Below are 26,368 nucleotides of genomic sequence, written 5' to 3'. Positions count from 1 at the left end.
TCCGGGAGTTGGTGATGGACAGGGAGGTCTGGCGTACTGCGATTCATGGGGTCACAAAGAGTCGGACACGACTGAGCGCCTGAACCGAACTGAACTGACCTGAAGTACTCTCTACACCTAAACGAAAACTCTGGTGTAAACCCTTAAGAATTTTCCATTGAGTATTTTCAGGAATTATTAATCGTCCATCCTCAGACTGTAGCCATCCTTTATCAGTAATCTTTGCTCCTCTTTTCTCATATCTTTCTAATTTTTCCTCAGTATATTGTGGGTTTTCCTGCTACACGGGACCTGTCCAGATCAAAGGCATCTGCAGTGAAGGGGTTTCCTAAAGTGCCGCTTTTCTTGCTTGACAGTCAGCCAGCTGATTACCTTCAGCTACTTTACTCCCATCCCTGCTGTGCCCTTTGCAATGCATAACAGCTACTCCTTTAGGACAATATATAGTAGTCAAAAGTCTCTGCACCTCTCTGAAAGGCTTAATAGGTTCTCCTGTTGTCCTTTTACACTGTCTTTCTTTCCATATTGCAGAATGAGCGTGTAAAGTCAAATAAGCATACTTAGAATCAGTGTAGATATTTGCTCGCTGCCCTTTGCTTAACTCTAGAGCTCGGGTCGGGACAAGGCGATGGCACCCCACTCCAGTACTCTTGCCTGGAAAATCCCATAGATGGAGGAGCCTTGTAGGCTGCAGTCCATAGGGTTGAAAAGAGTCGGACACCACTGAGCAACTTCACTTTCACTTTTCACTTTCATGCATTGGAGAAGGAAATGGCAACCCACTCCAGTGTTCTTGCCTGGAGAATCACAGGGACAGGGGGCCTGGTGGGCTGCCATCTATGGGGTCGTACAGAGTCGGACACGACTGAAGCGACTTAGCAGCAGCAGCAGCAGAGCTCGGTTCAGAGCCACAAGTTCCGCTAACTGAGCACTGGTTCCCTGGGGGAGAGATTTTGCTTCTAAAACCTGTTCAGCAGTCACCAGGGCATAACCTGCATTACGCTTCCCATCCTGATCACCAGCATCAGGGTCTTTTCCTGTGAGTCAGCTCTTCCCATCAGGTGGCCAAAGTATTGGAGCTTCAGCTTCAGCATCGGCCCTGCCAGTGAATATTCAGTTGGTTTCCTTTAGGATTGGCTGTTTTGATATCCTTGCTGTCCGAGGGATTCTCAAGTGTCTTCTCCAGCACCACAAACCTAAAGCGTCAATTCTTTGTCACTCAGCCTTCTTAATGATCGAACTCACACATCTGTACATGACTACTGAAAAAGCCATAGTTTTGACTATATGGACCTTTGTCGGCAAAGTGATGTCTCTGCTTTATACTATGCTGTCTAGGTTTGACATGAGCTTCCTTGGTGGCTCCGTGGTAAGGAATTCACCTGCATGGGTGTACCTATGGCTGATTCTTGTTGATGTTTGACAGAAAACAACAAAATTCTGTAAAGCAATTATCCTTCAATTAAAAAATAAAGTGGGGAAAAAAAAAAAAGAATCTCCCTGCAATGCATGGGATGTAAGAGTCATGGGTTTCACCCCTGGGCTGGGAAGATGCCTTGCCATGCCCCATGGGAGGAGGGCATGGCAATCCACTAAAGTATTCTCGCCTGGAGAATCCCATGGACAGTGGCACCTGGCAGGCTACGGTCCATGGGGTCATAAAGAGTCAGACACAACGAAGCAATGAGCATGCATGCATACTAGCTTTGTTATGGTTGTTCTTCCAAGGATCAAGTGTCTTAATTTCATGGCAGCAATCACCATGCATGGTGATTTTGGAGCCTCCAAAATTAAATCTGTCCGTGCATCCACTTCCCCCCTTCTGTTTTCTGTGAAATGATAGGACTGGATGCCATAATCTTATATTTTTGAATGTTGACTTTTAAGCCAGCCCTTTCACTCTCCTCTTTCACCCTCATCAAGCGGTTCTTTAGATCCTCTTCAGTTCCTGCCATTAAAGTGGTATGATCTGCCCGTCTGAGCTTCTTGATATTTCTGCCAGCAACCTTGATTCCAGCTTGTGAGTCATCCAGCCCATCATTTCCCATGATGTGCTCTGCATGTAAGTTGAATAAGCAGGGTGACCTATACAACCTGTCTTACTCCTTTCCCAATTTTGAAACAGTCTGTTTTTCCATGTTTTATTCTAACTGTTACTTCTTAACCCTCATACAGGTTTCTCAGGAGACAGGTCAGCTAGTCTATTACTCCCATCTCTAAGAATTTTCCACAGTTTGTTGTGATCCACACAGTCAGAGGCCTTGAGGTAGTCTAGTCAATGAAGCAGAAGTAGATGTGTTTCTGGAATTCCCGTGCTTTCCCAATGATCTAATGAAGGCTGCAATTTGATCTCTTGTTTCTCTGCCTCTTCAAAACCAACTTGTATATCTGGAAGTTCTCGTTCCATATACTGTTGAAGCCTAGCTTGAAGGAGTCTACTAACCAGAGGCTTCAGAAATATGGGACAATCTAAGCTTGAGAAAGTGGAGGGCATGAATGAAGCCCAATAAGAGAGACAAGAAGAGGATTCTCTACTTTCCATGATGTTAGCAAGCTGGGCAAGGGCTAGGCCATACTTTCAAGTTCTTGTGTAGGACAGTAGCCTTTATCTAGAAAGTCATAAACAGTTCTGGAACTGTAAGAGAGGGAGGGAGAGGGCGGTGAGTGGGAGACAGGCACCCTGAGTGGATGTGAGAGACCCATTAGAAGGGGGTTGACGATTAAATTGAGGGGGGGGGTTGGACTAGAGCAGATGTGGTGGACATGGGAAAAAGTAGTTGCATTAGACATTTTCAAAGTAAAATGGACAGAACTCAGCAAGAATGTTGACTTGAGGTGAAGAGACGGAATTGTAAACCTGGTTAAGACCAAGTTTCTGTGTACTGTCATAAGGGTACAAAGGTGTCTTAGGGAATCCTGGAAGTTGGCCAGGTCTGGGAAGAATTTCAAATAAGACTTTTATGTTTATGAGCTCAAGGTCTAGATGGATACAATAACCAGTATTTACATACTTAAAAGATCCTTTTCCTTTTTTAAATAAGTGAGAAGTATTGAGAAACAATTTATATACAATAGAAGTCAATGCTTTAAAGCATTACCGTTTGTCAAGTTTTGACATATGCATACCATTGTGTAAATGCTACCACAATAAAAATGTAGAAAATATCCCATTGGTTTGAAAATGCTCCCTTGGGCTATTTGCATTCAGACTCCTTCCTCCACTCCTATACCCTGCCCTGGCGACCACAGATATATTTCTCTGCCTATAGTTGTGCTTTTCCAGAAATCCATTGACATGAAATCATATAATACATAGCTTTCTGCGTCTCACATCTCTCATTGGCAAAGCTGAGATGCATCCTTGCTGTTACATGCATTAGTAGTTCTTTTTAAAATGACTGTGCAGTGTTCTTTTGTACAAGTAAGCTCTTTTGTTTTTCTTTCTTCTATATACCAGTTTTTGAAGAGTTGGGCTGTTTCTAGTTTTGGCTATTAGGAGTACATGAGTAGAATATTTGAGTAAAGGTCCTCATGTGAACATGTTTTCCTTTCTCTTGGGTAAAATTAAAACTCCTAGTAAGTACGAAAATTCCTGCTATAATAGAATAAGAAGAATGTGCTACTGGAGAAGAGTGCAGAAATAGCTACAGAAGGAATGAAAAGGCTAAGCCAAAGTGGAAACAACACCCAGCTGTGGATGTATCTGGTGGTGAAAGTGAAGTCCGATGCTAAAGGAACAATACTGTATAGGAACCAGAAGTATATTCAGAGAAACTAGTTACCAGTTCAGAGATTTAAATGTGCAGTGCACCAAGCAAAAAGTGGAAACAGAGGCATCGATTTATATACTTATTCCATGGAAGTGAGTAAAGCCATTGGGAGTATGACGGAAGAAGGAAAACCCAGACGCAGAGAAGGAAATGGTTCATCAGAGAACGTATAAAAATAGGTATTAAAAAAGTAATATCTATTTCTGTCATGACTGTCTTTCTGAGACACATTCTCCACTAAGGGTAACCTGGGACTACCTATCACCACAGGTTGTGGATGCATAAGAAAGACTGCACTGGGAGGAAAAAAATATAGCCTTCAAGCCCCTTTCTCATCCTCCAGAGACCCTGCGGTTCCAGGACTCTACCTCAATAGCAGGAAAACTGCAACCTGCACTGCACAGGCCCAACTCAGTGAGCATGCGCAGTGTGTGCGTGCGCATCCGTTGCTGCGCATGCGCCTTGGTGCGCATACGCCTTCATGAGCATTCTGTGAGGAGCGTTGGGCCTGAGACGGGTCTGTTTATTCAGTCCCGGTTCTTTCTCACTATTTGAGACTCACCAGGTGGGTTCACAGGTCTGTCCTGTCTGGCATTTAAGTGCGTGTGCATGTGAGGGGGAGCCAGTGAGTTTCGCGCGGGTTGGGCAGTGCGATCTAGGGCCGTTGAGGAGGAAGGCCCTCAAGGTAGTCATCTTTCTCCTCACAAGTATTGCGAGGCCATACTTCTTGCCTTGGGGGCAGGAGAGGAAGGGCAGTGGGCAGAGGAGGGCAGCGGGTAGGATGATGGTGGGGGGAGACTTGGGGGTGCTATTTGAGATATTTGGTTCATTGGGGCCCTGAAACTGACGACAGAGCACAGAATCTGGGGCCGGCAGTGGGACCTGGGCAGGGGGCGGGGTGGGCGATTAAGGAAAGGCCTAGAAACCGGACCGCAGTGGGGTTATGACTGTATCGCGGGTTTTGTGGTAAGGTGCCAAGAGAGAGTGGACCGGTTGCTCTGTATGCAGCCTCACCTCAGCCCCAGATACTGAGAAAATCGCCATAGTCAGGCTGTAAAGACTGAGCCTTTCTTCGTGTTCCAACTGAATTCCAAGGGAGTTGGGGAAAATAGGTCTGGTGAATAGGAGTGTGACATGAGCAATAGTCCTGAGCTTTTGAATTCCTAGCAGTATTTCACTAAAGATCTTCATGATGGAGAAGTCTGTTGTGAAATCAAACGTCCTCACAAAAATTCAGCCTTGTTGTGTACCTTAAGGTGATTTCTCTGCCAGCTTCGCAAAGACACAAATGGCTTTGCAAGCGACTGTATTTGGTGTAATTGAAATGCATGTACACTCATACTTAACCAGAGTTTTCTTTTGAAAGTATGTTCACATTAAAAAAAAAAAAACAAGTCAACATAAGGTCATAAAAGTGATCAAATATAGCTGTACTCTTAAATACATTTTCTAAATCACAATATTCTGCTTTCAGGGAGAAATATGAGTGGGCAAGTGGCATCAACATTGGGACCTACAAAGCAAGATTGCTCCCAGGTGGATGAACCTGTGGTTGTGAGTAACCTTACCATTTGGTGTTTTCTATTAGCACAAGTTAATTTTTGAGAAAATGATGTTAAGTAGTACAGATGTGGTGATAAAGGTCTTCCATGCTTGTAAAGGGTGAGAATTTGTCATAGGAAGGAACATTGATCCAGATATATTATAGTCCGGCGTTGCCTGGATGATTATACTGTTAAATTCCCTGGAAATGTGCCCAGTGACTCCCTCCTCCTGCTCGTTAACAACAGGCTGCATACTTCCATCCCAACATAGATTTAAATAACTTCCAAAGTCATCCTGGGTAACTCTTATGGGAGCTAACTCTTCTCTGTGGGAAGAGTAACTTTATTAAAAGTAAGTACATAGAATTATGTTGGGAAAATGTTGTTAGTTTTACTTATGATCAGATATATCTATGTATTATGTATATTTATGCTATTACATGTATTAACAACAAAAGTTTTTATTTGCATGCACTCTCTACTAGGACCAGCAGCCCAGTGTTGAGCAGCCTCAACAAGAGGAACCGCCAGCTGAGATTCAGGATCTCACACCTAGAAAGGAAGAAGTACATGGAGAGGATCCAGTGAATCGTGATGAAGAAGAGGAGAAGGATCCCTTTGAAAGTGTATCTGTGTGTCATGCCTTAAGACATAACCAGTAAGAAGAGGAAAGGAAACATTAGAAAAGGACTTCAGACAGTTCCTAAAAAACTGAGGAGAGTATAGTTTGCGGGTCAGTGTGGTCGCTCAAATTTTCCCTTGTTTTCAAGACGAAGAGAAGGGGGCAACTAAGTTGTCTGAGGACAACCCTGGAAAAGGAAAATGGTAATAACATTCGGAAAATTCTGCTTTCCTTTTTCTCCAGCAAAACATTCCCAGAAGAATGCTCCTGAGGTTCTTATACATCATATTTTTAGCATACTAACCTAAGGCTTTTAATTCATAACACCGAGGGAATGAATATCATCATTCCCTTGTTTATATTGTATGCTTTACAGCTGAATTGATGCATTTTTTTAAAGATTCTGGCCTGGAAGCTGCTCTCCAGCAATTGGCTCTGGCAAAGACTGGGGGTGAAGGTGGAGATGGTCCTGATGTCAGGGAGGAGTTTGCATCAAATACAGAGCCTGTTGAAATGCCAGAAGCAGGTATGTCATCCATTCAGAAAGTAATTTATGTGGTTTCTGTTTTTCAGAATATTATATCTTTACTAATATACAGGGATCATTACTATTATTTTAATAATAGAGTTCACATATTCTTTGAAAGATAGTTCAGACCCCAGATGCCTGAATCCTGTCTGTTTCTTTATTTGAAAGACTTACAGACTTTCAAATAAAGAAACAGACAGGATCAAAGCCATATCGAATTGAAAATAGGGAACTGTTTTCTTCTCTTGAGTATAAGTACTTTAAGCAATAGCTAATAATTTTCAGGTTTTTTTATAATTTCTGCTTGTAGCAAATATGGAATGCATTTGTAATAAATATCAGTTTACATGAAATATGCTTAGGCATCCAAGTAGGTTCTAGTACCAGCTTTAGCATAATGTGTGTGATTCTGTGAAATCCCTTAACTTCTAAACTCAACTTTACTCATGTAAGTTGTGAATTCAGAACAGATACACGAAGATGCTGATCTTTCAATGCTAATTTCTGCATTCTCTGATTCTCTTTGATGGAATGCATACAAGAATACTCTGTTTTGTATGATGTATTTATCATAAAATGTCATCTTGAGTCAAATTATAACAGGGGAATTGAGATTTCATTTTCTGACGGGGGACACATGTACACCTGTGGCTGATTCATGTCAATGTATGGCAAAACCCACCAGAATATTGTAATTAGTCTCCAATTAAAATCAATTAATTAATTTTTTATAAAAGAAAATGAGCCAACATTCTGCTTGATGTATGTTAAGTTCTCTCAAATTCTGAATTCTCTAGCTCTTTAAAAAATAGTTGCATTTTAAATCCTTTCCCCAGGGAAGCATGAAACAACTGAATAATAAAACGGCCAAAGATAGTCTAGTTTCCTGTTTCTGTGGCTGATCAAGTTGAGAGAGTGCATTTAGTCAGTGATATTCAAGGCAGGTGTGAGTAAGATACATATGCTAAGCACACTACCTGCCCCCACGTTTGGTCTTTTTTTGGGGGGGGGAGGTTGCTTATTTTAATTGGAGGATGATTACTTTACAATACTATGAAGGTTTTGCCATATACCCCACTCTCACTCTTAAAGAACTAATAAAAATCTGAGCCTCATGATATAATCTTCTCTAACCATATCAAGTATGTTATTTTTCCTCTTTGATACATGAGTTTAAAAAGTTTTGAAGGCCAAAAATTGTAACTCTAGTTCTTCCCGCGAACTTGCTGACAATGAAGTGCATGGTTCTGATTTTAAAGGAGGAACTTCATAGTTAGGGAAGAATTTACTGTGTATTAGCCTTCTAAATATTTTAACTTTACATTTTTTTTCCATTCCATTTTAACAATTAGATGAAAATACAACTTCCAGACGACTTTCAAGTAACTACATAACATGATTAAAATGTTCTCATAGAAAAATCTTAGCCCTAAATATGTGTGGTATTTAAAAAGAAAAATACATAAATTACAAGGTACATAAATATAAAATCCTACATCCAACATAAAAGGTAAGAAAAAGAGCAACCGAATAAACCTAAGGGAAAAAGAAAAAGATACGTATTAAAAACAGGTATGAAGTGTTAGGAAGAGGAAAATAAACTCAACTAATAAAGACAATGTGCTAGTTTACATAATTTTTAATATATATATATATATACATACACACACATTTTTCAATATTCTTTTCCGTTGTGATTTATCACAGGAGACTGGACATTAGTTCCCTGTGCTATATAGTAGGACCTTGTTGTTTATCCATTCTGAATGTAATGGTTTGTATCTGCCAACCCCAAACTGCCAGTCCATTCCTCTAGGTTACATCATTGTGAAGCAAATGGACAAAGCCCAAGTACTCATAATTAGAAATATGAACAAGACACTAACAGTTAGTATATTACAGAATTAAAACAGTATAATCTGGAACTCAAATATTTTCAGAATATTGATGAAATGGCTAGTAGGGTAGAAAAACAAATATTATTTAACATACCCCACAGTAACTAAATAACTAAACATCACAAATACCATGGATGAACTTTTGAAATTGGTCCGTTTTCTCTCAAAAGCCATTATCATTTAGAAACAAAAAAATCTGCTTTTCCAGATTTTTTCTCTCTTCCTACTTGCTTTTCTCTCTCACTCATACTCCCTCTTGCTCTCCCTTTTCTTCTCTCCTTTTTTCTTTCTTTCCTTTTTTTTGGTGTGGCTGTGAGAAACAATCCTATTTCTGCTTCGCATTGTGATGTCCACATGTCACTAGTGATAGTAATGACTTAAAATTAGTGTCACCATATAATGTATTATACCAACTGGAATGCTTTCCAGGGTGAAAGGAAACATTTAGAATTACATGAGGGCCACAGGTAAAAAAGGGGACAAATGGTTAACCGACTTAAAACAACCATATCAGGGATAAAGTAGAACAAATGAAAATGTCTAGTTTTCGACAGTAGAGAAGAAACAAATGTAATACTGGCCTTTTTATTTACTTAAGCAGTAACAGAGAAAACAACTGTTTAGCTATCCTATATTCGGAATATTATTTCAAACCAACGCATTTAAATGATACTTTTTTGGGATTTTTTGTTTCAGTTTTTGTGTATTTTGTTCTCCTTAGGGTGCTTTTTGTTGTTAGGTATTTTACTGAATGTGTACACAGTTTTGCCTTCTACTGAAAACTACCTTCTGATAGGTTCCGTTGATTTCATTTGTTCTGAACTCAGTGTCCTTCTTTTCTTGTATAACTAGGAAGAGTAGTGTGTTTTTAAAAATACTAGTAATGTGCCTGAAAAGTCTATAAAGTCTCTATAGAGGATTAACTGAAGGTAAGCCAAAGGTCGCCCTTAGTGTTCCTGTTTTAGTCCATTTTATAAAACTACAACTGCAGTGAACTTTGTATACCTCTCCTGTCATCAAAATAAAGTTCTGCTAAGTGACTTTTTTAATGTTTATATTATAGGTGAAGGGCAACCATTTGCTTGAAAGAAGATAAACTGAAACCATCTATGCTGTTCTTATGTTGTGTATTTGACTATTAAAGTTTGGTCAATAAAGTTTCATTTTCTACTTGCACATTTTTTGTTAAATTTATCCCCGGGTATTTAATATTATTGAAAATTCATGGTTTGTGATTTTTATTGTCTAGTTGAGGATGTATGTAGAGATAGAATGTCATATATAGATTTTCTGTCCAACAATTCCTCTAAATATGCATATTAATTCCACAAATTTAGATGTAGATTATTTTTGCTTTTCAAAATATACTATTATATTTGAATATCAACAGTTTCTACTGGCTTAAACCTTAAACCTGTCCTCATTTTGCAGCATTGAACAAACCTAGCCAGAATAGTCTTGACTAAAGCAGGGGATAAATGGCATTTTTCCCAATAGGAAATGAAAAATCTTCTCCATTTCAACCTGTTTACATTGCTTTTTGTAGATATACTTTATCAGAGTAAGTTCCATTCTATTCCTAGTTTGCTGTCTTGAATATCGATTAATTTTCATCAAACACTTATACTGCATCAATTGTGATGATCATAGAATTGTTTTCCCTCCATTTTTCTATTAATGTGGTGAATTGCATTGGTAACCTTATACATGTAAACCACCCTTGCACTTCTGGGTTAAAAAAATTGGGTCATAACATATTCTTTAGGTGTAATCTACATGTTCATGCATATACATACATATATATACCCACACATAAAAAATTCATAAAAGCCTTTGGTCTTCTCTTGAATAAATGGGTTTACAAAATGTGCCACCCAAATCTCATATGGTGTCACTGATGAAATCATTGACAGAGAAACATTTTTAAAAACTTAATATATTTGTATTGTCCTATAGAGAAATGGAATGCCAAAGCCATTGTTAAAGGTTGTAGGGAGACAGGAAAAGAACTGCTGTCAAATTGCATGGCAAATGGCACAGCATATCTTTCACACATTTCTGACTTGCCTTCCAAGGGTTTTGGGGTGCAGGGAGAGAACAGCCACAAACATCTTTTCTTCTCCATGACGTCCTCCATTGGCTTGATAGTCACCAGATGTCAGAAGCCCTCCAGTTGTCTGTGAGTGAGTGTCTGTGTGTGTGTGTGTATGTGTGAATCACTTAGTCGTGTCCGACCCTTGCGACCCCACGAACTGTAGCCCGCTAGATTCTCTGTCCATGGAATTCTCCAGGCAAGAATACTGGAGTGGATTGCCATTCCCTTCTCCAGAGGATCTTCCCAGCCCAGGGATCGAACCCTGGTCTCCTGCAGATTCTTCACCATTTGAGCTACAGAGAAGTCCTCCAGCTGTCTGATTCCTCCCTTATATCCTTATTATTAACATAATAACAAAACGCTTACATCTCTGAGCCCCCATATGCATCCTCATGCACCAAAAAAATATATTTCTGCAACAAAGGACCTATTCAGACTTCACTCTGCTTAGCGAATAACAGGGGATTATAAATAGCAGCTGTTGTGCCCTTACAGAGGTATGAAAATCCAGGTCCTACAGGTTTGAAAATGGGAGATTCAAATCTACCATGAAACTTAAATCCCAACTTACCAAAAAGTATGTGAAAAAGCCCCTAGGTCATGGAGCTGTCTGGCAAGATTAGATCCTAGCTAGAAGAAAAGGGAAAGGAATGAGGGGAACTTCCTGAGACAAAATGACTTCAGTCTTATCTGCTCTGTCTCCTTATTGGCTATGACATGACATAACTGGGCTTCCCTGGTGGCTCAGACGGTAAAGAATCCGCCTGCACTGCTGGAGACCTGGGTTTGATCCCTGTGTTGGGAAGATCTCCTGGAGGAGGCCACGGCAACCCACTCCAGTATTCTTGCCTGAAGAATCCCCATGGATAGAAGTGCCTGATGGACTACAGTCCATGGGGTCGCAAAGAGTCAGACACGACTGAGCGACTATGCACAGCACGTGACATAACTCAGAGTATCAGTACTGGCTCTGACACATACTGAGTGAAGGTGAGAAAGGTACTTACATCCTTTGGATCTGTTTCCCCATTTCTAAAGTGGAAATTACAAGTTTACAGTAAATATTTGTTATGGAGAATAAACAAGATAACGTGAAGTAGGCATTACGTTGCAAATGGATTTGCTTTATTCTACTCCATTTTTTCATTTAAACATTTACAATTACAATTCTCTCACAAGTGATACAGATTTTGAATTTCAAGTAGACTATAAGGTTAGCTTTTAAAATGAACTGGACTTCAGAAACATATTTTGTCTAAATAAATATATTGATTCAATAGCAGATTCAATAGCTGGTATCAGACATGGCATCCATCGTAAGGTTGGTTTGTTAATGAGGACTGACAAGGCTACCCTAAGTCATAATATGTAGTGAAAACTGTGCTCCTTGCTGTGTGTGATGAGAAAATAAGCCAGTTTTCTGGTCACACAACATCACACAACTCAACACCAGAGTCTGTCACGTAGTCAGGCAGCCAGTCCCTAAGTCACAGCACAGGAGCTACAGGGCCTCAGGGCACCACTGCAGTTGTTAGTTAGGCTTGTCACCTTCTACGGGCTTGGCCAGTAAGGAGACAATGAACCCGAATGGATTCAGATTCTACCTTACAGACAGTGCAGAAGCAATATGACCCTGGTGTCACTTGCCTTGTCCATAGTCCCGGGGTTTGACACTGAATTGGAAGGGCTCAGTAAAGGCACTACAGGTGGTGGGTCTCTGCCACGAAGGAGCCCGCAGTTGTGCCCTATGGCACTGAGAAGCTCTGTAGTCCACAGCTGTACTCTCAGCTGGGGCTAGGGAGACCATCCTATGTTCAACTGAAACCAGAGGTGGATGAGTAACAACTTTGTGTCACCTCCAGCTGGATGAGGAGGCAGGTGAGAAATGGCCTCATAGCAGCTCTTCATCAGGCTGCTTATCTCCCCTTGCTGCAAGAGCAATCAGGAGGTTCTCTGACAAGTTTCAAGCCAGCCTGCAGTTTAGCCTTGCCTACGTAGCCTAAGTGGGGATATGCAGGGGCACCAGGGCACCAAGACAGAGTCACACTCCTACAGTGTTTTTTGGAACAAGACACAAGGCTTTATGTATGATGCTACAAATATGACACCTATATACTGACTCCTACATGGAGGAGATCCTTTTCCTGTCACTCATTAAAAATATCCCTTCATTGAGTACACACACATTGATTACTAGCATGTCTCAGGACGTGTCCGCAATGCTTGAAATAACAAGACCAGTGATGTGAGGTGGATGATGGGAATATCACACTGGTGGGCCAGACAGACACATAAACAGAAAAGAAGTGCAAAGGAGAAACACAGGGAATGGACCTAAGGGAAAAGCAAAGCAAAACGGTGAGCAGGGTGGCCAAGAAGCAGGAGGAAAGCTAGAAGATAAGGTTCATTCTAAGAGGGAAAGAGGTTATATATAACACAGCTGTGCTTTGACCCAGGCTGTGGATGAGAGTCACAACCTCCCCTGCATCACTGCCCCTTTTGAGGGTGGTGTCTGGGAGTCTAGAGATTCTGAAGGGAGAGAAGGAAAATACATAGTGCAGGGGGTACGTGCACCCGCCCTGATAGAGATGCAGGTGCAGCTTGTTAGAGTTACCAGGTGGGGATCAGCGGAGTTGGATTCGGTGACTCAAGAAGAAATGTGCAAATGAATGTAAAGGAGAAAGCACATGGAGAGGGGGTAAACAGCTCCAACTCCCATTTCTGTACCACGGTAGGTGCTCCATATTACTGTCGTGAGAAGGCTTCCTGGTCTGAGCTCTGGGAGGGAGTGATGAGCATTCTAAGAACCCATCATCACCTAAGCAGGGGGCACTGAGTGTGTGAAGACTTAAGTCTCAGCCTTTACCACTGACAGACACAGAAAGCTTCTTCGCCCTGCTGAGAGTGGGGCTCTGGAAGCTTAGGGAAGCTCACAGGTAAGGTGGAGGTGGTGGTGGTTGTTCAGTCGCTCAGTCGTGTCCAACTATTTACTACCCATGGCATGCAGCATGCCAGGCTCCTCTGTCCTACACTATCTCCCTGAGTTTGATCAAATTAATGTCCATTCGGTTGGTGATGCTATCTTATCATCTCACCTTCTGTCGCCCCCTTCTCCTCCTGCCTACAATCTTTTTGCATCAGGGTCCTTTTCAATGAGTCAGCTATTCGCATCTGGTGACCAAAGTATTTCAGCTTCGGCATCAGTCCTTCCAGTGAATATTCAGAGTTCATTTCCTTTAGGATTGGCGGGTTTGTTCTCCTTGCTGTCCAAGGGATTCTCAAGGCTCATCTCTAGCACCACAATTCAAAAGCATCAATTCTTTGGCACTCAGCCTTCTTAATGACCCAACTCACACATCTGTACATCACTACTGGAAAAACCATAGTTTTGACTCTACAGACCTTTGTCAGCAAAGTGAAGGCTCTGCTTTTTAATATGGTGTCTAGGTTTGTCATCGTCTTCCCTGGGGGCTCAGCAGTAAAGAATCTGTCTGTTATGCAGCACACTTAGGAGATACGGGTTCAATCCCTGGGTTAGGAAGATCCCCTGGTGAAGGGCATGGCAACCCACTCAAGTATGCTCATGTGGAGAATCCCCTGGACAGAGAAGCCTGGTGGGCCTCTGTCCATGGGGTCGTAAAGAGCCAGACACTACTGAAGTGCCTGAGAATTCATGTAAGCTAGGTTTGTCATAGCTTTTCTTCCAAGGAGCAAGCGTCTTTTAATTTCATGGCTGCAATCACCATTTGCAGTGACTTTCGAGCCAAGAAAATGAAATGTGTCACTGCTTCCACTTCAGTTCAGTTCAGACGCTCAGCCATGTCCGACCCTTTGTAACCCCTTGAACCGAAGCACTCCAGGCCTCCTGTCCATCACCAACTCCCGGAGTTCACCCAAACTCATGTCCATTGAGTCGGTGATGCCATCCAACAATCTCATCCTCAGTCATCCCCTTGTCCTGCCCTCAATTTTTGCCAGCATTAAGGTCTTTTCAAATGAGTCAGTTCTTCACATCAGGTGGCCAAAGTATTGGAGTTTCAGCTTCAACATCAGCCCTTCCAATGAACACCCAGGACTGATCTCCTTTAGGATGGACTGCTTCCACTTATCCCCCTTCTATTTGCCATGAAGTGATAGGACCAGATGCCATGATCTTAGTGTTTTAATAGTTGAGTTTTAAGCCAGTTTTTTCACTCTCCTCTTTCACCCGTATCCAATGGTTCTTTAGTCACTCTTCACTTTCTGCCATTAGACTGGTATCATCTGTGTATCTAAGCTTGTCAAGATTTCTCCCAGCAATCTTCATTCCAGCTTTTGAGTCATCGAGTCCAGCGTTTTGCATGATGTACTCTGCGTATAAGTTAAATAAGCAGCATGACAATATACAGCCTTTCCGTTCTCCTTCCCCAACTATGAAGCAGTCATTTGTTTCAACTCTGGTTCTAACGGGTGTTTCTTGGCCCCCATACAGGTTTCTGAGGAGACAGGTCGAGTAGTCTGGCACTGCCCTCTGTTTAAGAATTTTCTCTATTTGTTGTGATCCACTCAGTCAGAGGTCTTAGCGTAGTCAATGACACAGAGGTAGATGTTTTAGAGAAAGCAGATGCATTAGACATTTACGAAGTAATATGGACAGAACTCAGCAAGAATTTGGACTTGAGGTAAGGGAGAGGGAATCGTAAACATGGTTAAGACCAAGTTTCCTGTCATAAAGTACAAAACTGTCATGGTGAATTCTGGAAGTTGTCCAGGTCTGGGAAGAATTCCACATTAGATTTTTATGTTTTTGAGCTCATGGTCTATATGGATACAATAACCAGTATTTAAATACTTAAAATTTCCTTTTCCTTTAAAAAAAGTGTTGTGGTATAATTTATATACAATAAAAGCCAACACTTAAACGTATTACCATTTGTAGATGTTTGACAAATGTATACCGTGGTGTAAATGTTACCACAATCAAAACGTAGAAAACGTCTCAATGTTCAAAAATGCTCCCTTGGGGTATTTGCCGTCCGACTCCTTCCTCCACTCCTGTACCCTGGCAACCACAGATACATTTCTGTGCCAACAGTTGTGCCGTTTCCAGAAATCCAATGACATGAAATCATACAATATGTAGCCTTCTGTGTCTGGTTTCTCTCATTTGCACAGTTGAGACACATCCTTGCTGTTACATGCATTAGTTACTTTTATTTTTTTATTATCGTGTAGGATTCCTTTGTACAGGTATACTCTTTTGTTTTTCTTTCATCTGTATACCAGTTGTTGAATAACTGGGTTGTTTCTACATTTGGCTCTTAGGAATACACGTGTGGAATATTTGAGTGCAGCCCACTGTGTGAGCATGTTTTCATTTCTCTTGGGAAAACTGCCAAGAGTAGAATTGCTGGGTCATATAAGGCTTCCCAGGTGGTGCTAGTGGTAAAGAACCCATCTGCCAATTCGGAGACTCAGGTTCAATCCCTTGCTCTGGAAGATCCCCTGGAGTAGGAAATAGCAACCCGCTCCAGTATTCTTGCCTAGAAAATTCCATGAAGAGGGCTCCTGGCAGGTTACAGTCCATGGGGCCCCAGAGAGGTAAACACGACTGAGCGACTGAACACACACACACATACATGGTAATTTGTGTATCTTAGAATCTAAACTGTGTTCTCTGTAGACCACATACACATGGATGTTTTTTTAACTGTTCTCGCAGTGTCTGCCTTTTGGTTGGATTGTTTTATCTATTTACATTTAATGTTGATACAGACTTACATCTGCCAATGTATATTTCTGTCTCATGTCATTTTGTTCTATGGTCCTCATTTTACTGCTTTCTTTTCCATCCAATGGATATTTTCTAATGTAGCATTTTAAACCCTTTACTGATTTTCCACTATTTTTAAGTTGTTTCCTTAGCTGTATGCCACTATAAACATCTTACTTTATCACAATCAGCTTGAAATTTACACAAATGCTAATGAGATACAGAAACATTACTCCTATATTGCTCTATTCAGGTTTCCCTCTTTTCCTCATATTGTCACATATATCATAAATCTATAAAGGGTAAGCCCATTAATACATTCTTATTATTATTACATTATATATAACGTTATGTGATGAAAAGCTGATATACGGCAGGATATCAGGTATCTATAACTTCTGTTATATTCACCCTCTTTGTCATGATTTCTGATACTTTGCATGTGTTTGTATGGATTTGACACCATCCAGGTTTGTTTCCTTACCTAATACAACTTTGATACAAACCACCTCCTTTGTGCTGCTACTGCAAATATATTACATTCCATATGTTCTTGGCCCAACGATAATTGGGCTTCTCTGGTGGCTCAGACAGTAAAGAATGTGCCTGCAATATAGGAGACGTGGGTTCAATCCCTTGGTCAGGAAGATCCCTGGAGAAGGGAATGGCTAACCTCTCCGGTATTCTTGCCTGGAGAATCCCATGGACAGAGGAGCCTGGCAGGCTACAGTCATGGGGTTGCCAAGAGTCAGACATGACTGAGCAACTACTGCTTTCACAACAATAAATTATGTGATATTGTTTTAGACAGTTGCTTTTTCAATACAGGAAGAAAGGAGGGAAATATGTGTCCATAAAGAATTGTTCTTCATATAATTACCTTTACTGTGCTCTTTGCTTTTTTACATGGATTCAGATTAACATCTGAATTCACTTATTATAGCATGAAGAACTTCCTTTAGTTTTTCTTGTAAGCCAGTTCTACCAACACATTCCCTAAATTTTTTTTTTTTTAATTTGGGAATACCTTTGCTTTCATTTTTTTTCTTAAACCACTTTATTGTGGTATGTGTGACATGTAAAAAGCTGTGTACTCACCCGTGAAATCATCACCAGCTTCAATATACAAAACTCAACTGTATTTCCATACTAGTGGTGAATACTCCTAATAAGTAAGAAAATTCCAGTTACAATATAAAAAGAACTTAGGAATTAGTTTAACCAAGGAGGTGTAAGATTTGTACACTGAAAATGACAAAACCAGTTGAATGAAATTAATGAAAATTTAAGTAAATTGTTGCTGAATATCAATGGGCACTAGAGTTTCCCCTAGAAATTTGCTGTCATTGTACACACATCTCTGAGCATGTGGGAATATTTCCTTAAGGCACATTCACAGCAGGGAGACCGCTGGATCAAAGACTTCCTTGGCTAAACACACATCTGTGGAGTACCTACTATGTGAATGTGCCTGACGCTGTTCTAAACGCCAAGGAGGCATCACAGAATAGGACTGACACTTTTCCCTCTTTCATGAAGGCAAATGCTGCTGAGGATAAGGGCAGGATGGAATGTAAATTCTGATGGGTGCTGCCACAGACCCCTGCAAAGGTGTTTCACCAGTTCACAGTGGCCTCAGTGGGGCAGGGGAGTGAATGTGCCTTTACTGGCATCTGGGTACCATTTGTAGGGTGGGAGGTCTTGGCAGGAGGCTGGACACCTTGTGTCCAGTTCCTTAGAAGAGCCTCAAGTACACAACTAGGATTGATCCACGTAGGGATTTCAGGGAACGTGAATACCCTAGGTGTCCATACCCTTGGTTGTGACATCACAAAGTGTATTTGTCAAAGAATGGGAAGTATCTGACCCATCGGTGGCTGGGCTAGAGGTGTGGCTGAAACTGAGGCAGCCACAACTTGAGGCCCTCTCCCTTCGTGGAGGGAGGGCCTGCCCCAAGGATGAGAAGAACAGGACCCCCAGGGGTCTCACAGTCTATCAGGGAGGCAGGCACATTGCTTCAGGCAGCACATATTCATCGAGGCTTTTCCTGGCTCTCTGTGGTGGATACAAGTGGCCAGCCCACAGAAATCCCTGTGCTGGACTTACTGTCCCCAAAGGGGAAGGTGTAGGGGTAGGAGGCACCCAGTAAACCCTCCTCATAACAACCCAGGACATTCTACAGTGTGTTAGAAGGGGGTGGTGCTGTGATCAGATACATGTAAGTCCTGTAAGGGACTGGTACTGTGGGCAGCAAGGGGGAAAGCTGCAAGTCTCAGTATTGAACAGAGCAACCAGGGTGGGCTTTATTGAGGAGCTGATATTTGAACAAAGACTTGAAGGGGGAAAGAAGTCAGCACAGCAGACATCTGGGGTCAGGATATGGCAGAAGAGGGAACAGTGGGGATAAATGCAGGGGGCAGATACTGCCAGGAGGCCAGGGCAGCTGGGAGCAGGGAGTGAGAGTTGAACAGAAGGCGGGGACTAGATACCGAGGCACTGGGTAAGAGTCTGCTCTGTCGGCGAACCAACGGGGACAAGCAGGGGTCATAGGTGCTGATGGACATGCCTGTGCCAGGCCTGTGAGGGAGGCATAGGCAGGACAGGGGGAAAGAGCAGAGACAGCTGAGGTGGGGCAAGCAAGGAGTGAGGAGGATGCACGAGGGGCAGCTCCGAGTGAGGCTGACGGCCTCCCCTGGACTCAACACGCCTTTCCTACCTGTACTGGTGTCCCCGACTCCATAGACGCCTGTGCTCCAAGCACAGTGTCAGAGACTCCACTAGCAGCCTGATGTCATTCAACTGTCCATCGTCTGGACACATAGTTGCGGGACCTACATTGCCACTTGGTCCTTGGGAAACGTTAAGTGACCTGAATTGTGCTCTTAGGATCTTGACCCCAGTTCCACTGTGAGGCTACAACTGTGGCTGATGGGGCAACAGAATGACCCACACGTGTGTAATGAACCTTGCAGCCTCTTTGATCAGGAGTTTCCAGAATTAGGGGTCATAGGAAACATGTACTCCAATCCCCACCCCCAAAGGGATGAGAATCTGATTCCACAGATGTCCTGCTTACTCCATTCTCCTGTGTTGTTATTAACACAAAAGTAACTAGTCCACAAAGAGCTACACTTTATTGACTGAGAATTTACCTTGAGTCCCGGTCCTTCATTCATTGAGGAAGTAGTTCTAAGCAGGGACCAGATGCTATGTCTCCTCCGACTGTGGCTGGATTGGTTAGGGATGATCGGAACTGTCCCCTGTAAGCAGATGACTGCCACGTGCTGTGTGAGAAAAGCGATGGCAGGATTTAAATTATAGAACTCGGGGAACACAGAAGAGAGCATCTGACCCCTGCCATATGTCCAGGGGTGGGATGTGGTGTGGGTCTGTAGTCAGGACACATTCTCGGAGGGACGGGGAGATTTCTTGAGGTGGCACTTTGACCTTCCACAGTTTACACACACACGAGCAGAAGGCACAGACCTGGACACAGGTGATGCCAGACAGACTTTCATTCCCAGTTGTCTCCAGAGCACCATGGCAGCTGGGTCGTGTCCAGCGTTGTCTTGCAGCCACTAAAAACCCTTCCTGTGCTTTGGCGTGCCTCCCGATTCCTTATACCTGATAAATAGACTGAGACTGCTGGAGACATAACTGGGGTGGGGGCTGGTTGCAAAGCCTCTCTGATATGGCAGAGTGCCTCCCCACAGGGGAAGTTAAAGTCCTGCTTGGTGTTGCCTCTGGAGCAACCCTTTCCTACCAGCGGACTCCAGTTTCTTGGCTGCAAGGCAGCTCCTCCTAAGGCGCACACACAAAGGGGCTTAGAACCTTTCAGGGTGGCTTTGCCCTACTGGGTACCTGCGTTTCACAAGCGGACAGGAGATTGAGACACTGATGGCTCTCCTCTCATGGAACAACATCTGCATCTCGGTAACTGAAATACAAGCCACCCGTCTTGATGTGACTGCAGAGAAGACTGGCTTTGCACTCAAGAGAAACTAGGGCGTGACTCCCAGATCCAGCTTTTACTGCATCAGCCACCTAAGCTCTTTCAGCTTGCTTACTTGTCTGTGAGAAGGCTGGGGTTCATCCATACCCCTCTGGGTCTGAGGGGAATAAAACCCCACATACCTGGCTCCCACAAGCTCCATAAGTAGGCTCCAGGTTCGTCATTTACACTGACCCCCCTGGTACGGACACATCAGTGGGGAGGGAGGCATGCCAGAGCCCCTGAGAGTCTACTCCATCCTCTGGCTGGGGTGGGGGTTGGGGTGGGCTGGTGGAACTGGTGCCATGTCCAACCATTTAATTGGCTTTACATACTACAGGCACACACTTCATTTCATATTTAGGTGTGTTCTGCTCAGAGGAATTGTAGTGAAGGAAGTCAGTCATCACAGTTGAATCTGTAGCAAGTAGAAGCAGCAGTGGGGTCGCTCCCTCGACTGGCCATCACAGGAACTGGCAGTTTCTGCCATGGGTTGATGGCACCAGGTAGAGACACCTGAGGAGTTGCAAGAAGGTGCTGTGACATTCCCTAGGAGGGTCCCCATACTGAGCTGGCAGCTCATCCTTGCCTCCCTGATGACCACAGGGACTAGTAAATCAAACCCCCGCATAGGGAGGATGTGTCAATATACTTCATCTTGTCCTAACAGGAACTCAACACTATAGAGTGAAAAATAGTGAAAATCTCATCAACATACAGTGCATGGGTAGCGCAGCTCAAGTCTTGTTCCATGTACTGGGTCACAGACACCATAAAGTGACATTTTGAAATTTCCATGCTTCGGCTTATCCCTCCTCACTGTGAAGCAGGTGGTCACCCTGGATCCCTTTATGCTTCCAATACTGTGACCAAATTCAAAAGGCCATATTCAAAGACAACAACGGGCCCATATACAGCAAGAGGAGAGATTTTCTGTCTGTATCCTATTCTTAGCAAGGAAGCCTTTCGCAGACAAACTCTGCCATCAGATTGCGTTTCTCATCAGCTCATCGTGCAGTGGGGATTCATAGTGAAATCTCCACCACCTTCCATTTGGTAAAAATATCAAAACTGTTAACTGTGACTTTTCTCCCAGGTACTCCCCAGGAAAAATGGAAACTGATCTACACAGCCTGGCAGCTGAACCTAAGAAGGAATCAGGCAGATGAAGAGGGAGGAAGGGCATGTAAGATGGAGGCATAGGCAGGAGTGAGATTGTGAAATCGGTGGGTGGGGAGGGGGAGAGAGGGGGCGGAGGGGGTGGCTAGGGAGTAGGAGTGTGAGCACACCGGGCATCTGATGAACAGAAAGAGGTCTGGGTGGTTGGAATATCAAGTGGGGCATGGAGCAGAAGGAGGGTGTCTGGTGAAGATCGGGCATTTGGGGGCAGACAAGAGCTGCTGTGCCTAGTCCAGGAGGCTGGACAGTGTCCTAAGAGCAGCAGGCAGCCTGTGCAGAGTTTTGAGCAGGGGTGTCATGTCCAGATTGCACTGAAGAAAGCTTCCCTTCCTCAGGCAGCAGGACAGACCATGTGTTGGAAAGCATCAGGATTGCTGGTGCTTGTCAAGGAGAGAGACGAGGGTGACCTGGCCTAAGGAACTCACTGTGCTGATAGAGAGAAGGAACATGATCTTACTTAGACTTAGGAGGCCAAGAGGTGAGGGTTGATGATTGAGAGTGTGGTGAGACAGTGGTAGCAGGCAAGGATGGCTTTAAGCATCTCTGGCCTAAGCAGCTGGGGACAAGGCTGCCTTGCACTGAGTCAGGGGACAGTAAAGGAGGTGCAGCTGTGTGGGGAGCGGGGGTTGGGGGGTGATGGGTGCAGTTTGGACATGTTGAATATTCCTTGCCTGGGGGAATCAAACACTTACTATCAGAACGACTTGCGGGAGCTGACCTAACTTCTCTGTGCCCATGATGCCTCATCTGTGATGGGGGAATGAGGCTAAGAATTAAGAAAAAGACTAATTTCCTGTTTCATTGCTTTAGTCTAGGAGAATGTTCTCCTTTTACAAACAAGTGCTGTCTTACTGTCAGGCATTCCGTCGGTATAATGGGAATGTATCTGCTTATCCATATATCCGCTTGGTTTTACATACCTGCTTTGTGTATTTTCACCATGTGGTATGTATTGTCAAACGTAAAGAGAAATAAACTCAAAGGAACAAGTGTTTCTTGTCACATGCATGCAGAACGGCAGTCCATCAGCCTGTCTCTCAGAGAAACAGCCCCCTTTAGAACCTCCTGTAGCTCCTCACTCCCTCCAAGGGGTGGGTAGAGGCCTGTGGGACCCAGTGTGTCTTTCACTTCTCTTCCCTGTGAAGGCATCTCCGGTGTCCCAGAAGTTGCCTAGCACTTGTTGAGTGCAGTCTCCCTGCAGCCCTGTCAGTTGTCTAGGGGAGTCTGTAGTCAGGAAGAGAGTGCTGAGCCTGAAGTGTGGATCTGGAAACCATCACCCTGTGGTGCCGAGCTGGGAGGTGATGAAGCCACAAATACCTAGATTTAAATCAAGGTCCCACCACTTATTCCTTCTGTGACAGTGGGCAAGTTACTTACAGTCTGAGTGACTTAGTTTCCTGAATTGAAGAGGATGATGATCCTATTCTGCGATAATGACTCCTTTTTGCTGCCTTCATTTAGATTACCAAAAAAAAAAAAAAAACCTTTTGAGAACTATACATTGATGTTCAAGTGTCGATTACTTCCAGAGTAAAAACGGAACCTGTCAACGAAGATATGAAAAGATGCTCAACCTCACTCATCGTGAGAAAAATGCAAATCAGAGCCACAATTAGGTGTCTTGTCATAGCGGTCAGAATGGTCATCATCGGAAAGCTACGCACAATAAATGTTGGAGTGGATGTGGAGAAAAGGGAATCCTCCTATACTGTTTGTGAGAATGAAAGCTGATACAGCCACTATGGAGAACAGTATGGAGATTTCCTTTAAAACTGGGAATAAAACTACCACGTGCTGTGCTGTGCTTAGTTGCTCAGCTGTGTCCGTCTCTTTGCAACCCCATGGACTGTAGCCCGTCAGTCTACTCTGCCCATGGGGATTCCCCAGGCAAGAATACCGAGGTGGGTTGTCATGCCCTCCTCCAGGGGATCTTCCCAACCCAGGGACTGAAGCCGGTCTCCCGCAGTGCAGGCGGATCCATTATTGTCTGAGCCACTAGGGAAGCCCATAAATACTGGAGTGGCTAGCCTATCCCTTCTCCAGGGGGTCTTCCCGACTCAGGCTTTGAACTGGGTTCTCCCACATTGCACTTGGATTCTCTACCAGCTGAGCTACCACAGAAGCCCATAAAACTTTCATATGACCCAGAAATCACACTCTTGGGCATATGCCCTGAGAAAACTATAATTCAGAAAGACACATGTACCCAAAAGTTCCTTGAACCAGTATCTACAATATCCATGACATGGAAGAAACATAGATGTCTGTCAATGAATGGATAAAGATGTTGTGGTACATGTATGTATACAATCAGTTATAAAAGGGAACGAATTTGAGTCATTTCTAGTGAATTGGATGAAGCTAGAGCCTGTTATACAGAGTGAAATACATCAGAAAGAGAAAAACAAATATCCTACATCAACACACATATGTGAAATTTAGAAAAATGGCACTGATGAACCTATTTGCAGGGCAAGATTAGAGTCTCAGTCATGGACAAGAGAATTATGGACACAGCAGGCAAGGAGAGGATGGATTGAATTGAGAGTATAGCACTGAAATATACAGATTACCATGTGTAAAATAGATAGCTAGTGGCAAGCTTCTGTATAGCACAGGAAGCTTAGTTTGGTGCTCTGTAATGACCTAGAGGGGTGGGGTTCGGGGGTGGAAGAGAAGTTCAAGAGGAAGGGGATATATGTGTACACTTATAGCTGATTCACCCTTGTCCTACAGCAAAAATTAGCACAACATTTAAAGCAATCATAATCCAATTTTAAAAGGTGAGGGGTCTTGGAACCTCTCTGCCTTTATACTTATCTACTGGGACCGGCATGAAAGATGCTCATATTTACCATGCTGACAAAGTTCAACTTCACCTGAACTGTTAAGAAAAGCCACAGTAAAGAAATCTCTGCAGACTTTCATGTCCCCAAAATGACTTAATGCAAAGCACCACCCTTCCCCGTCTGAATTCGGTAAGACTCATCCAAAGTATCCAGTGACTCCTGGGTTTACCTACCACAAGGTCAAGTACAGACCTTCCTCCTTGTCATTAAAGGGCAGACACAGACCATCCAACTCCTTCTTTTCTGTCTCATAACTAGGAACGGTGATTCAAAGTCAGTTCTCCTGAAACTAGCTAGTCACAAAAATAATCATTTCCTCTTCTGTCAACGGGATTTCCCCCTAAATGTTTTCCCCCCTGCAAAGGTCCCCACTGTCACTTCTCTACTACTCTCTGTGGAATGAAGTACAGTGCAAAACCACCTTGCTGGCAGTCTGATCATCAGGTCTGTGTGCTCTCCCAATTGCAATCGGTAGAAATACAGCCAGTGTCTCTAATAGTTTGCTTTTACTCTTTCCTAGTGTGTTACTAGTAACAATTGGTAGAAAAACATGCAAGTAACAGGAGCTGCTCCTCACGTGGACGGGCAACAACACAAATTACCAGGCATCAGGGAGAAGCCCCCGCCTTCTGATCCCAAGAGCCGACCATCACCAGCTGTCATCTGTGCGGAAGGAAACTTCCTGCGACTCTGGCAAGGATGGTCCCTCCTAGCCTCCAAGCTACTGGGAGAGGACCTCCGGGCATGTGGTCGAGAGGACCCGGCACTAACTCCTCTTCTCCGAATCCCCCCCGCCCTACTGCCATGGTCCCCGTGGAGGAACCTACTTGTCTTCAGGTCATTCCAGGCTCCCCCTCAATCCACTACAACCCAGGGAATACGCAGGAAGGTTCTTCTATAAGGAAGGGAGGGGTAAATGTCCCATCATTGTGACGTCAAAACCAGGCCCGCCAACTCCTCACCCCTGAAGGGCGGGTAGGCTCTGTAGGACGCTGGAGGACTCCTCTCGGTGGTCTGCTGCTGCTGCTGCTAAGTCGCTTCAGTTGTGTCTGACTCTGTGAGACCCCATAAACGGCAGCCCACCAGGCTCTCCCGTCCCCAGGATTCTCCAGGCAAGAACACTGGAGTGGGTTGCCATTTCCTTCTCCAATCCAGGAAAGTGAAAAGTGAAAGTGAAGTCGCTCAGTCGTGCCCGACTCTTCACGACCCAATGGACTGCAGCCTACCAGGCTCCTCCATCCATGGGATTTTCCAGGCAAGAGTACTGGAGTGGGGTGCCATTTCCTTCTTGGTGGTCTTTAACCTTCTATTCCACACACACTAAGGATGGGAGGCCGACCGCCGCCCACTCCCGGCTTCTTGCACGGGCGGAGGATGGGAGGCACTGCACTGGCGTCCTGCTGTTGAGAACCTGATCCTGAGAAGGAATGTGTGAGAGCGAGGGGTAGAGAGAGGGACAGACACACAGAGGAAGACATCTATCTCTTTAGGACCACCAACCAGGTGTGCCTTAGTGTCACAGGAGCAGAATCCTCTTTAGCCAAGTGGGATCCGTGTTTTCTCAGAACATTTTCCCAGATGCCCCACAACTTCAGTATCAGATGGACCCCATGGACGGCAGCACCCCAGGCTTCCCTGTCCATTATCAACTCATGGATCCTACTCAAACTCATGTCCATCCCGTCGGTGACTCCATCCAACCATCTCATCCTCTGTTGTCCCCTTCTCCTCCTGCCTTCAATCTTTCCCAGCGTCAGGGTCTTTTCCAATGAGCTGCTTCTTCTCATCAGGTGGCCCAAAGTATTGCAGTTTCAGTTTCAGCATCAGTCCTTCCAATGAATATTCGGACTGATTTGCTCTAGAATGGACTGGCTGGATCTCCCTGCAGTCCAAGGGCCTCTCAAGAGTCTTTTCCAACACCACAGCTCAAACGCATCAATTCTTCGGCACTCAGCTTTCTTTATAGTCCACCTCTCACATCCATACATGACTACTGGAAAAACCAAAGCTTTGACTAGACGCTCCTTTTTTGGTAAAGTAATGTCTCTGCTTTTTAATATGCGGTCTAAGTTAGTCATAGCTTTTCTTCCGAGGAGAAAGCGTCTTTTAATTTCATGGCTACAGTCAACATCTGCAGTG

General features: G+C 43.8%; 2 protein-coding genes and 1 long non-coding RNA gene across 8 annotated transcripts in view; 1 reads left to right on the top strand and 2 right to left on the bottom strand.

Moving 5' to 3' along the window:
- Positions 1-25,125, bottom strand: part of LOC132344319 (uncharacterized) — a 28,568-nt gene extending 3,443 nt beyond the window's left edge. The window contains exons 1-4 of the long non-coding RNA XR_009493567.1: positions 25,057-25,125; positions 22,758-22,923; positions 19,363-19,494; positions 17,309-17,375 (exon numbers count right to left, since the gene is read on the bottom strand). This is a non-coding gene — a long non-coding RNA (uncharacterized lncRNA). The remainder of the gene's footprint in view (positions 1-17,308; positions 17,376-19,362; positions 19,495-22,757; positions 22,924-25,056) is intronic.
- LOC100297099 (P antigen family member 3) overlaps positions 1-26,368 on the bottom strand; it is a 418,811-nt gene that overhangs the window by 183,761 nt on the left and 208,682 nt on the right. The window lies entirely within an intron of this gene.
- The window catches only part of LOC100297779 (fibrous sheath CABYR-binding protein), a 154,990-nt gene that overhangs the window by 72,348 nt on the left and 56,274 nt on the right, over positions 1-26,368 (top strand). The window contains exons 5-7 of the mRNA XM_010821975.4: positions 5,245-5,324; positions 5,800-5,938; positions 6,337-6,462. Coding sequence (XP_010820277.2) covers positions 5,245-5,324; positions 5,800-5,938; positions 6,337-6,462 — 345 coding nt within the window. The remainder of the gene's footprint in view (positions 1-5,244; positions 5,325-5,799; positions 5,939-6,336; positions 6,463-26,368) is intronic.

Source organism: Bos taurus, chromosome X (genome assembly GCF_002263795.3).
Source record: "Bos taurus isolate L1 Dominette 01449 registration number 42190680 breed Hereford chromosome X, ARS-UCD2.0, whole genome shotgun sequence".
NCBI lineage: Eukaryota > Metazoa > Chordata > Mammalia > Artiodactyla > Bovidae > Bos > Bos taurus.
Note: the sequence above shows the minus strand (reverse complement) of the source record. Positions and strands in the feature narration are given on the sequence as shown.